At 54.5% G+C, this 13,549-nt stretch overlaps 2 protein-coding genes across 2 annotated transcripts; both read left to right on the forward strand.

Moving 5' to 3' along the window:
- Positions 1-291: 291 nt before the first annotated feature.
- On the forward strand, positions 292-2,282 carry NCS57_00422600 (uncharacterized protein; the record flags this gene model as incomplete). The annotated part of the gene is made up of 6 exons (XM_053054195.1): positions 292-517; positions 569-694; positions 1,056-1,466; positions 1,516-1,876; positions 1,926-2,183; positions 2,234-2,282. 6 exons carry the CDS (start codon positions 292-294, stop codon positions 2,280-2,282), a joined length of 1,431 nt encoding a protein of 476 aa, XP_052916355.1.
- Positions 2,283-10,587: 8,305 nt separating this feature from the next.
- NCS57_00422700 (uncharacterized protein) lies at positions 10,588-12,720 on the forward strand (the record flags this gene model as incomplete). The annotated part of the gene is made up of 2 exons (XM_053054196.1): positions 10,588-10,960; positions 11,018-12,720. The coding sequence occupies 2 exons, from the start codon at positions 10,588-10,590 to the stop codon at positions 12,718-12,720; spliced, it is 2,076 nt and encodes a 691-aa protein (XP_052916356.1).
- Positions 12,721-13,549: the final 829 nt, after the last annotated feature.

The raw sequence follows: 13,549 nt of genomic DNA on the forward strand, positions 1-13,549 counted from the left end.
CTCCCTCCTCAGCCTCAAACAAAGAAAGCCTTTCAAGTTCATCCTTGAACGACAACTGGGGCTCCCTCTTCATCTCCCACCTCTCTCTCTCTCTTTCAATCCATCACTCTCCTCTGTTTCCCTCATCTTGTGGCACGCTCGCGCCGCATCTTCGACTCTTTCCCCGGCGACGCGACCCCCTTGTGGAGAGCATCGCGTTCTGCACGTCAGCGCAACTTCGCTGCAAAAGGACAGCTTTCGCGGCAGCTTCGCATTCAAGAATCTAACCCGCGCTCAACACCAACCGCCATCATGTCCCACGAGGAAGATCTCATCGACTACTCCGATGAGGAGATCGGCGGCAACGAGACCGCCGCCACCACCTCGAACGGCAAGAAGGGCGAGCTCGCCGCCGGCAACAATGTCGACAAGAAGGGCAGCTACGTCGGTATTCACTCGACCGGTTTCCGCGACTTCCTGCTCAAGGCCGAGCTCCTTCGCGCCATTGCCGACTGCGGTTTCGAACATCCATCGGAGGGTTAGTCCTGATATTCTAATACCCTAAGTCATCAAATCCCCTCCCTTCAAGCGTCCGTCCATCTCGCAAGCAAGCAAGAAGAAATGGCCATTTTCTCCTACAAATCGTCGTCGTTGTCGGAGGAGGTTCAGCAGGGACCTGAGATGGTCCGAGTATCCGGGCGGAAGCAGACCACGGGTGAGAGACGTGGTTCTCCGCAAAACACAACCCGCCTGTCGCAACGTATCGCGTGAAAGCGGATATGGCGCAGGAGGTTGACGCGAACGGATCATTCTGGTTGAAATAATGGACGAAACGAGGAACACTTTGATCAGCACACCAGAACTCTTGGCGCTCCAGGCCCATGGTTCTTGCGCAGCTGTTCGACCTGGGAATCTTCGGTTGTGGGGTCATCATTTCGCCTTGATGAACCACCAATCTCAATGGAGACTGCGAGATTTGGCAATGGCTAAGCTGCGACGATGGACGGACTTCCTGACATTGCACCCGTCGTTCGTTGCTTCTTAGAAACCCGCTCTAACATCGGTTCGATCGACAGTCCAACAAACTTGTATCCCTCAGGCACTTCTCGGCGGTGACATCATCTGCCAAGCCAAGTCCGGTCTGGGAAAGACGGCCGTCTTTGTCCTCGCGACCCTTCAACAGGTTGAGCCTGTGAACGGAGAGGTCTCGGTTGTTGTCATGTGCCACACCCGTGAGCTGGCCTACCAGATTCGGGACGAGTACAACCGCTTCAGCAAGTACATGCCTGACATCAAGACTGGTGTGTTCTACGGCGGTACTCCCATCAAGACGGATGTCGAGACCTTGAAGAACAAGGAGACTTGCCCTCACATTATTGTCGGCACTCCTGGTCGTCTTAAGGCCCTTGTCCGTGACAAGGCTCTGCGCCTTGGCAGCGTCCGCATTTTCGTCCTCGATGAGTGCGACAAGATGCTTGACCAGCCTGGTAAGTACTGCTTCTCGGCGCGCAAGGTGATGCGATACTAATTTGGTAGACATGCGTACCGATGTTCAGGATGTGTTCCGCGCCACTCCTCAGCAGAAGCAGGTCATGATGTTCTCTGCTACTCTGTCTGAGGAGGTCAAGCCCATCTGCCGAAAGTTCATGCAGAACCCTACCGAGCACTACGTCGATGAGGACACCAAGCTCACCCTCCACGGTCTCCAGCAGTACTACATCAAGCTGGAGGAGAAGGAGAAGAACCGCAAGCTCAACGAGCTCTTGGATGATCTGCAGTTCAACCAGGTCATCATTTTCGTCCGCAGCACCGTCCGTGCTACCGAGCTTGACAAGCTACTCCGGGAATGCAACTTCCCTTCGATCGCTGTTCACTCGGGTGTCAGCCAGGAGGAACGGTAAGTCGTCATTGCATATTTATTGAGGCCGTTTTCTAATAGCACACAGTATCCGTCGCTACAAGGAATTCAAGGAGTTCAAGAAGAGAATCTGCGTTGCTACTGACGTCTTCGGCCGAGGTATTGATATTGAGCGTATCAACCTCGCCATCAACTACGATCTTTCAAACGACGCCAGCTCGTACCTTCACCGAGTCGGTCGTGCCGGCCGTTTCGGTACCAAGGGTCTGGCCATCTCTTTCGTCAGCACCGATCAGGACCAGGAGGTGCTGAAGGAGATTGAGAAGCGATTCGAGGTCGCCCTTCCGTAAGTCATGTCGCTTCCTGTCTGCAATACTAGATACTAACCTAGAGTAGTGAATTCCCCAAGGAGGGTGTTGATGCCAGCACTTACATGGCTTCCTAGAGTACCGCATCGCCTGGTGTTTAGAGTGGATCGTACCACAACAGGGGTCAACTTCTCTCGCTGCCGCGGACGCAATGGTGAGGAAACCAGGAGAATGGTATCAAACAAGACATTTTTGGCGGCAAAGGGGAAAAGTTGCAAACGGTTCCGGCTTTTATTTGGTCAATTGTAATTGAGTATGTAACTATTGAATGGATTTTGCAAAAACCCTCAGTGCAGACGGTTGTCTTCATTGTGTCGTGTCAGAGTCCCCTTTCTCGTCAGTCCGGCCATCTCAGCCTCGGAATATGTTTCACTCGACCCAGAATATGGGTTCGGTGAAGTTCTTCATGATAAAATGGTCAACCTGTCACACCTTGTGACTCGTTTACCATGCCTCGCTGAACGGTTGAGGTCGGTACAATGACACGATTGTGGTTCCTCCGACATTAGTCACGCCGAGGTCGAAGGAGATGATGTGGAAAAAGAAGATTTGAAGAATTGACTTGGTCACCCGAGTATGGGTCATTCTTACCGGCAGTGTCATGTTCGGTTCAGAACTTGGAGATGGTGACTGGTTGAAACAGAAATGGCAGTTTCATTGTATGAGCCGGACGTGTTACCTTGGTGAGCCCCCCCACGAAGTTGATGATAGTAATATGTGACTCTACGGAGTGTGGCAAGCAGGGCTCATGATGATGAGCGTTGTTGTAATGACGGTGAGTTTTGAGACTACAGACTAGATATCGGTCATAAGATGGTCTCGCGAGGGGTAGCAACAGTCGTCAATATTTGTTCTGCATTGGATGACGATGTGTTTGCGGGAAAAGTAGACGGCAGTCTGGCTGCCTTGTGGTGTTGGACCTGTGTTGATGTGCCCGTGGTACGGGTTGCTATCTAGATCCTTTTTCATGCAGGTCAAACCCGTGTTGTTTGCGAGTGGTGTATAGGACCAGTTGCGTAAGGTTCCAAGTCGTGTAACAATAATGTGTCTTCCACTCTGCTTCTCTACGTGTCACGACAAACTTGGGACTGAGTCACAATGGGAATAGAGGCAGCAAAACAACATGGACATGGTCTACGAAGGTGGCCTCTCGGTGTCAAGTTCTCTTCGGTCAGATGTCTCTATCATGCAGCATACTAGTCGCAAAAGCCAGCCTGGCCTCTTTTCCAAGATTCATGGTCATTGACAACAACAACAACTCGGTGAGCAAGCCCGCCTCGTCGCCTTATCGTTTTGCCCCGCCATGGCCCCTCAAAGGTTCACCACGTCTCAAGAGGGGCAGAAGGCTGTCACCGCAGATCAACACTCGGGTTTACCTGGTTGGGTTATATCTTCCTTGAGGGGGGGATATGCATGAGTGGATGGGGAACGCCGGCAGATGTCGGGGCATTTACTTGGAAATTTGTTGCAAGGCATTTGGGGGCGGTCGATAGGATCTGGAGGATTCCAGCAACCTCTCGGTTTCAGACGCCTTCTTGACGCCTTCTCGAAGGCTGCCTGATAGGAACGGTCAAAAGTCTCTCTTGTGATGCGCGACCCAGGGCTGCCTTGCGTTTGATGGTTGCAGCGAGCGGCGCGCGGACATTGGATGACCATGATGATGAGCTTCTCACGCGCCTCGTGCTGTCAGGGAATGGCGACAAGGGCCATGCCTGCGCGGTGTGCCCTGGGACGACTAGGCAGCCACGTTCTGTGCTTTTTTGTAAATCTGACGGTGAGGCCGGGGTCGTCGGGTCGGTCACATCCAACCATCCATCCAGGTTCGAATTTAACAGAGCAGGAACAAGGAATGGGACTTTGGGCGCATATTCCTGTTCCGGCGGGACCGCGAAAGAGGATTCGTCTGAGATAAGCCCTTTCGATTCAAGGACTCAGCTGCTGCTTGAACCTCTCTGTCCGTGTCAGCTAAACATTAAGAGCTCGGTCGGTGGGCGTCAGCCCAGCCCCGAGTATCGCGTAATCTCGACCGCCTCTCATGAGATCCATATGGAAACTTCCGTGCCCGGGCGGGGCTCCGAAGAAGCCGGGGGTCGGAATGTGGGGGCCATGGGGGAGAGAGCACGCGGCACGGCAGGACCAAACTCGTCTCCGATGCTGTTAGTTGATGATGAAAGAAGAGACACGGACGCTGGGATGATACCTAGATTAGGTGCATGATTAAATGTGGTGCTATAGAGGTTATCCAGGTGCTTCATCATGGTTGTTATTACTCGTCTTTTACAATTTTTCGGTGTGAAGCACAATGTGCCTCGTGGTGCCTCCATGCTAGTGTATCGCTTTTTTCTTCACCCACGTGGGGAGTTGGATCAAACCCGGCGTTGGGTTGGGGGGGATACCGAACGAACGCCAGGAGCATCATGGGTCCTTCCAAGGCGTTCGTGAATTAGACATGATGGGGGTTTCTCGTCTGGGCAGTCTCCGATGCTGCCTCCGAAGAACCACGCCGATATCTTTGGAATCACCGAGGTCCTGTGAGGGAGGGAGTGTCTCGCGGTGCGTCATCTATACTCAGCCATCCGACAGCGGCTGAGATTCAGGCGGCGGTGCAGGCAGCGTCAAGGCTTGCGAACAGCTTGGCCGAGCACGAGAATAGACGGCGTGAACATCATGGTGGATCATCTCCCCCGTCTGCCTTTGACCGTCAAAGTTCGGGCGAGAATGCGTTCAATGCGAATGTGCCCGAGGGGAGCCTGGATTGTCCAGGGTAGGCCGGCCGCGTTTAGAGATTGACTCATTCTATCCGAGCCCGACGGCGCCGGACGAGGCGCTGGGGTCGTTCGTGTGGGAGGGTGCGCATCGAATCTAGGGTTTGGCCCAGAGACGCTCGATTCACGGGCCCTTGAGATCCCACACCACACTGGCTGCCTATCCCGCAAAACTCGTGAGGTAGGTATTCCGACGGCATCGACAACTGACCATCAAGTAAGTAGAGAGCAGGATGGATAGCCCGGAAGCATCAGACGGCGCCACCCCGGAGCCAATCACGGTCCCCCAAGCCGAGCGGGGGATTCATTCGGCTACCGAATGAACACCCTGTCGAGACCCTTTCCTTGATGCACATTCGAAAGCCAAAAGGTGAACCCGTGTGCGCGTGTGCATGTACGTATGTATCCCCTGCCGGGCTGCCCGCCCAAAGGAGAAGGCTGTGACAGCTGCTGCGGCAAATCCGTTTCTAATAGAGGAAGATGCTTTGTAACACGTCTTGGATAGACGGGAATGGTAAATGGCAATAACCCGTGGTGTCCACAAACACGGCGCACAAGACAAAGAACCTGTTCGCCCGGATCTGTTAAGGATCCGGTGTCCGATGGAGCCCCGTACCTAAATCGAGAGTGCGAGGCCACGGTCGGTGCTGAGGTAATGATTTGTACAACCTCCCTGGCTGCACAACATCTTGGACGCCAGTGGGGAGAGTCCGGCGGACCACAGAGACAGTTACATGCAGTCTTGAGTCGGGACTTGTCGCGGTAACGCCAACAAGATTGGCTCTCTGTTAAGGGGTTGGTAGCGCCGCCACTTGGTGGACGCACGAGCCAGAGTGAGGTGTCTGGTACGAGGGAGGCCGTTGATCATGATCGGGAGGCGGAAACAAAGCAAATCTGCTGAGTGCGAGAGTGATGGGCTGTCGTTTCACCATTCGACAATCAGATACCGAGTGATTCGCGTGCGTGCAGATCGAGGCAAGGAAAACTCATCATGTACTGCATCACCAGTTTCGCGCGTCCTCATGAGCGCAGTGGAACTGGGGCTATGACGGCACTTGCCGCTCACCACGCAATTATGATGGCTATGCCGTGAATGTTTGTCGATAGGCTAACGGACTCGTTGCCATAGCGTTGATGATGCGTATTCACCGAGACAATGCAGGAACTGATGGTTATCACCTTGCACATCCGGCCCAGTTGAGAGTTGTGCAGATGTTAAAGAGGGAGGGCGACCGAGACGGTCACATCCAGGCAGAGAAATGTCTAGCAGAGGGTTGACACAAACAGCCGAGTGCTCTAGGCGCATCGACCCTGATAAGATGTATCAATATTAATGTCGAGCGTGTGCATTGCGGCCCACATGGCAGCCTCGAGGCTTGTAACATTAGGTGTCCTGCACCCCATGGTTTGGTCGGCGAGCCTCCGAAGCTGTCGCTAGATGGTTCCCGGAGCAACTTTACCGAGCCACGAGAGACGAGCTCCGAATACCTGTAAGTCAAAGCCCAAAAGGCAATTACTTCCATCGCTTCTTCGCTGCTCGGGACGGACTCTCCCGGGGACCAGTCACTGCAAGTGAGGTCATTGTGGGACGGACGGGTTCCCCGTGGTTGTTGGATTAACAATCGGACGGGGAGAATGGCGAGACCTTTCGGGATTTTGTGTGAGGGAGGGAGGCAGCAGGGCTGTGAATGGCCTGGAAATCCGGCCCAGACCCGGACACAGAGAAGCATGAGATTTCCTTTAATCGGAACGGAGTTGGACAGGCGCGCTTCTTGATTAAAGTGGTGTGTTTTTTCGCTTCCACACGGGTCAAGGAAAAGAAAGAGACATCAGTACAATTAGACATCATCTATCATCTCCTCAGGGTAGCCAGATGGCAAGTGTAAGAATAAGAAGGGAGTAAATAAGTGAGATCTGAAGCATTACCTGTCATTGGGATAACCCCTCCTATCATTTTAGCATGTCCCATACGATTTGGCCTTCTGCAAAAGGGAGAATGAAAATGTGTTAGACGTGATTTGCAGTTCTGGTGTTTCGTTTATTCCTTGACCCGCGTGCCACACTCGGCTTCCTCTTTGTCGCGACCCGGGACACGGCGAAGACTGTGGCAAGATCTGGTGCAACTCAAAAGTTTTTCTCTGGCTATTCTGGTCTTGGCCTTGGTCTCGCTCGGTTGGGTTGAGTTGTTGGGCGAGTTGTAGCTATCCGGGGGCCACACTCCAGGCCGCACAAACTTGAAGCACACATGGTTGGATTTCAGGTTTCGTAGCGCATCCGGGCGGCGCGGTCGGCGTCGTGGGCGTGCCTTTGAGACGAGACGAGACAAACCAAAAGCCATCTCATCCACATCCACCCATCCCCATCCCACTCCTGTTGGACCATCCAATCCTGGCGGGAAGCCACCTGGGGTATCATTGGACAAGCCATATTGTGAATCTCTGTTGACGGTACCTAGTACAGTCGAATGCTCATGTGAAGAAGCAGCAAAATGCCTGAGCCGGCGCTTGAGGGGCTCACGGAGTTTGAGAGCAACGGTAATCGTCGCAGACCCATGAGCTCGGGTCAGCAGCGAATCCGAGGGGTCCCCTCATGACCAGGCACGATATTGATGACGGATGACAGGAAATGGAGACCTCGTCGTCGTAGGTGACAGTCACAAAAATGGCAGCGGGCCAAGGCAGAGGTTCACAGGGCGGTGGCGGAGATGGCGGAGGTGTGCACTGTCCAGTCCAGTCCAGAAAGGAGCTGAAGGAGAAGAGTCATCGCTCAGCAGCCAAGTTTTGGCGGGCTGTGCTTCCCCTCAAATTGGTCAAGGCTTCTGGACGAGACCACTCTGTCCGTTCCTTTCTTGGGTTGGATGCTGAGGAATGGGGTGTTAGCGGTTAGCAGCTTCGTCCTCTCGGCCTCGGGGATTTTATGAGAGGGTAGTACGCGATCTAAGAAAGTGTTTGAGTTAGGGACGAGTCTCCCCGACTGCTGACGCGGAGCATCTTGTATTTGACTGAGGATGATAACGAACTCGAGCAAAGGGCAGGAGGATTCATCTCCAAGAGACAACTCAGTGAAGCCGAAAAGGGTTGGGTGGGTGACAAGGGTGGCCGGAGTGGCAGGGATACGCGAGACGCATGGACGAACCAGGCTGGCGTGCTAGTGCGTGAGTAGAGTGAATGAAGTGTCTGAGGATGAGGTGAGTTGATTGTGCACCTCAGTCAAAGGCAGGAGTGCAGCGTCGTCGACAAGGCTCTTGAAAGTGGAGGCCTTGTAAGGCGTCTTGATCTGCTCGATGATGGAGGAGATGAGGCATTCTTATGAGGCTTCAACCAACATGAGTGAAACATACAGTATCGACAGCAAAGAAGGATGGACAGGTTCTGCCGAGGCGGGCGATGCTCTGTCTTGACGGTTGGCGATCCACTGCCCGGGTCAACCTCATCCCCTTTGCTCTGCCACCATCCTCACTGATTCACTGATCTCTTCTGCCTTGAGGCCGGGAAGTGGTGGCCCAGTGGGAGACATTTCGTGCTTGGGAAAGGGTGGAGGTGGAGGATGTGGATGCGCCCTGGTGGGTGGAGGGGGGGAAACGCGCGCTGCAGCATCCGGGTGGCCAATGAGGAAATGCCAAAAGGCAGACACGCTGCAAGGCCCATCGAGAAGGCCATGGCATGTATTAAATGCGCGATTTGAGCACTGTATGGCACTGTGATGTGGGGCCGAATGGTTCTCTGGCCCAGTGGACAGGGACGGCGCGTCACGGAAGAGGGCGTCGACTGGCTGGTTCACAGACAAGGGCTCAGCTGCACCGTGTTGAGAGGCACGAGATTCACGGCTGCATCGTACTGGTACCTCGCGACTGGGGCTTGATGCGCGCGCGCCGTAGGTACCGTCGCTCAACTCGCCTCTCCTCCCGGGCTCTCTGGTGCTGTCGCTCTCCCAGGCATTCAAAACTATGCCATGGCCCGCCGCTGCCATCTCCCGCCTTTTCCCCTTCCCCCCCATCGAACAGCATCGTCGGCATCATGTTCGATTTCTCCCTCTAAATCCGTCCCCAGCGACTCTCTGAAGTCTGCTCTGGATCGTGTACCTCTCCACTCTCCACGGCGTCTGCCTTCGTCTTTGTTGTTGTTGCTTATTTTTCCTACATACCCTTCATCTCTCCTCTCAAGGCTCCCGCGACAATCCTCGTCACGCCAGGCCGCAGCGGCATTCACTTGCACCCTGCGACTTTTTCTACCTCTTTTGTGAGCAAACCGGCCAGCACATCTTTTGCCGCCCAACCCAAACAGGTCGAAAAAAAAGAGTCATACTTTTTTGACTGCTTCCCGCCTACGCTACGGTCCACGAATTCGCCAGCCAGCACTGCCGCCCCCCGGGTCCAGTCCAGTCCAGCCCAGCCAAGCCGAGCGCAGCCCAAGCCCAGCTTATCCTCTAGGGACCAACCTTGCCTCCCCTGGCCCTCTGCCCGCAGCCTAGCACCAGTCATCCGCCTTCTTGGTGAGGTGACTTGAGAGAAGTGTCCTGTCTCTCTTCCACTTGGGTGACTCTTGTGTCAGTCTCCGGACTCGCTGTCTCCTCCCGTGTTACTCACCAGCCCTCACTCATCCCCCATCATCCTGACCATCACCATCGCCATCCTCAGATCACTCCCCTTCGCCGTTTGATTCAATCCCCTCTGTATTTTCCCTCTCCCGTCTGTTGACCCTTTCCATTCAAGCTTTCACAACATACTTTCCTTACCTAGTCCCTACATCCACTCCCTCCCCAGGCTGCAGCCCCGGTACCTAGCCGTTCATCCCCTTCGCCACACCCGTTGCGTCTTCCGCCGCGCGCGTTAGTCATCCTTGCCTCAGACAAACCCAGGCCAGGCACAGGCTCCCGCAGCTCACGCTCCCTCACGCTCTCTCCGAGATCGCCAGTTGGCGTCCACCTGCCACAAGCCCCGCGGTCTTTGCTCGGTTTCGCCACCGTGCAAAGAGTCACAACCCACTACGCCAGGCTGTCATTCACCACCTCAGCGCCTGGCATCTCGCCTCCCAAGGCCACCTAAAAAAGAGTCACCACTTCGGGCTACCTAATAAACCCTTCCGTCTCCTTTCCAGGTCACCTCATTCCGTCTTCAGCCACACATTCCCCGTACCTGCATATCAATCAATCAACAAGTTCAACAACCACGACCTCGACCCCCGACCCCGACATCAGTCACCCCTAGGATTCTTACTCGCCACTCCCTCCTGCCCGCTTCGATGGTAGCCTTGTTCTAGGCCCGCCACTCGCTTCCAACCTCAACCTCGAGATTTGAAGCATTGCCGCAATGCCTGTTGACAAAACCTACCTTCTTCCAGTCGCCGTCTCCGCTTCGTCTTCCGGTCTCATCGTTTGTGTTATCAAGTCGCTTCTCGACTCTCTCGTCTAGACGCCTCCTGCTCTCACAACTACGCGTATACTTTGAGATAGCACTTGTACGCTGTCTCGAGGTATAACAACTCGACTCGGATCCCTCGAATTGCTTACGGTAAAACCACGATTTAATTGGTTGACTTAGCCCTTGACGGCGACTGGATATTCATCCTGGCTTGAACCACCCTTTCAGGCCTATTACTATAATCAACTACCACCCAAAATGAAGTGCGACGCGACTCTTTCGCCCGCCTCTATCCCCACAACCCACTATGCGCCATACAACGCATCTCTAGCTTCTTCCGCCTCAACATCTACATCCTCTGTGTGGTCCGACACCTCCTCGCAGAACTCCGACGACACCTCCGCCTCTGTCCACTCTTCCGACTCGGATTCGTGCGAATCCTTCTTCTCGGCCAAGGCCTCTGCTGCTGATCGCGTCCTCAACTTCCGACGTCACGCGCAAAAGCCCCAGACCGAGGCAGTCCCTGCTGAGCTACGCCAAAACCCTCGACGAACTTCCAACGGTCCCAAGGTCCGCCCCTCTCTGGTTCGACAGTCCGACCGAAAAGTGAACTTCGTCGATAGCCTTGTTGGTATGTTATGACTGGATTTTGACAACATGTTCGTCTACTTAGCCGTTTCCCTTTTAGATTCGTCGACTCAAATTGTCGAAGCAATTTGGCCTCTCTCTTCGGTTGTTTGCCGAAGCGAGCTGGGTAGCAAGGCGGTTCTCCCGCTGCGCACCTTTATCCAGGAGACTCTGCGCCGCTCGCGCACAAGCTACTCTACTCTTCAGGTTGCTCTCTACTACCTGATCCTCATCAAGCCTCATGTCCCGACTCACAACTTCACCACTGAGCAGCCCGAAGATCGACATGCCGATCGCGCGCTCCAGTGTGGTCGCCGCATGTTCCTCGCGGCTCTGATCCTGGCCTCCAAGTATCTCCAGGACCGGAACTACTCTGCTCGGGCTTGGAGCAAGATTTCGGGGCTCAACACTCATGAGATCAACCAGAACGAGATCGCTTTCCTCCTTGCTGTCAACTGGAAGCTCCACATCGCCGATGAGGTCTTCCAGAGATGGACTGATATTGTGCTCAAGCACACTCCTCCTCCTAGCCCTCCCTCCCCAGGTGGTGTCTCTCAGCTTGTGACCCAGCAGGTTGCCGACTGGAAGCGCATTATCCTGGGTCTCAACCCCCAGCTGACCAACCTGGCGGGTTTGATTCCTGCTGCTCCCGTTGCCGCTCGGTCAAGCGACCTTTGCGCGCTCTCGCCTCGCAGCATCCTCAACCTTCCTCAGGAAACCCGACCTTCAACTGTTTATGACTCGGCCGAGTCCGCTCCCAAGTCATACAACGCGCCCATGGTCATGGAGCCTACGCCTTCTGTATATACTCCCGGCCGCGTGGCTCCAGCTCCGGCTTTGGGCATGCTACCCACCCCCCGACTTACTCCTCAGAGCAGTGGGCTCTGCACTCCTGCTGCGGGTGCTGCTTCCCACATGCTTGGTAAGAGCTCAGCCATGGGTCTGGCAATGGCCCAGGCCAACAACACGAGCGCCACTCAGTATCTCGACCGCATTCCCATGTCAATTACTTCGTCGCCTCAAAGCTACTGCCCAACCCGTCGATCCTCCCTCGCCAACTCAGTCTCGACTGCCTCCTCACCCGAATCGATGATCTCGGATTCCTCGCGCTCCTCGCGCTCTTCCTCCATTTCTTCTGCCTCTTCGCTCGCTAGCGCGACCCTCAGCTCCTCCAAGCTGGGCATGCAGTCGCGATTCCGAATGTCGAGGTTGAGCAATGAGAGGCTGAGCCAGAAGCCGACAATCCCTTCGGTTCCTGAGGACTACGACGTGCACTGTTATTCGTCTTCTCCCGAGTCTTACACCGGCACGGTTAACAAGCTCGGGGACTGGTCTATGGAGACTCCACTGGCCAGACGAGAACAGCAACTGGAGGACATGACACGCGATGCATCCGACGCTGCTCGCGCCCTGCAGGAGCTTCAGAACTACCGCGCTGCTGAAGCTGTGCCCACGGCATTCGCCCGGACTGGCTCCAAGCGAAGCAGAACTGCTTCTATGGATAACGGTCTCCAGGAGAATGTCCGCGAGATGCTCAATGGTCACTACTACTCTACCGAGCGCCACGCTTGGTCCGATACGTTGGTTCGCGCCCGAGGCTCTGCCTTGGAATCGAACCTCCAGATTCCCGTTCAACCCAGCCTTCCCGGCAGCGGCAAGCGAATCTGCTGCTCAGCTGAGGCGGCACAGGAGTATGCACTTTCCTCTGTCCACTCCAACATGGGTCTGCGGGGACCTGGCATGTGGGAGGGTATCCTGAACTAAACCTCACCTCACTATCTACTCGTTGGTCACACTAATTTCCTTACCAACCTGATACCCCGTCGAACATCGACACGCTATATCCTTTGACTACACTGTGAAGATTAATGTCGAACTCAATACTATTTTCTATGTCAAGAAGCAAGTTACCTGGGAGGCTGGGAAGAAGGGAGTCTTTTTGCCAAAAGGCCTTTGATACCATGGCCTCGGGCGTGTATCCATGCCCTAAAGAGGTATCTGGATGGCGCTCGAGGTCGAGGCCCAAAAGCGTGTTCACTTGCATGCATATCCGGATCGGACACTTGGTTGGGAGGGGGAGACGGCGGCGAAAGTCATTTTTTTCGGGAGACGGTGGGAGGCGATGATTGCACTACATTGCAAATCTTGTATGACTAGGACGCCGCTGCATTTTTGTTTTTGTGTTTGTTGCTTTTATACGGCATCGTTTGCTCTATCATGATGGCTATAGATTCTCAAGAGTCTAGAGTTGAAAGCGATACTGGCAAACGATAAATGCCGGATGGATGGAATGGAATGGAATTATAAGGGGAGTAATAGGTTTGGTTCGCCATCAAGACCGACAAGACAAACCCGACGACGACCACCGAAGATGAGAAAAGAGCCTCGGCGTCGACATGCGGGACCTTGCGAGGTAATGGGTTCTCGCATCAACTGGAGTTCAAGCTGCCTTTTTCTGCGAACAACAAGACAACCAACAAAAAACACTTCATGATGTCTTTTCGACATACAGCCAAAGCTTGATCCACCCGACCTCTTCAAAGGCAGATTCTGGGAACTCCAACGGCAACCAACCAACCGACTTCGGAAGCGA

This window comes from Fusarium keratoplasticum, chromosome 3, assembly GCF_025433545.1.
Source record: "Fusarium keratoplasticum isolate Fu6.1 chromosome 3, whole genome shotgun sequence".
Classification (NCBI taxonomy): Eukaryota; Fungi; Ascomycota; class Sordariomycetes; order Hypocreales; family Nectriaceae; genus Fusarium; species Fusarium keratoplasticum.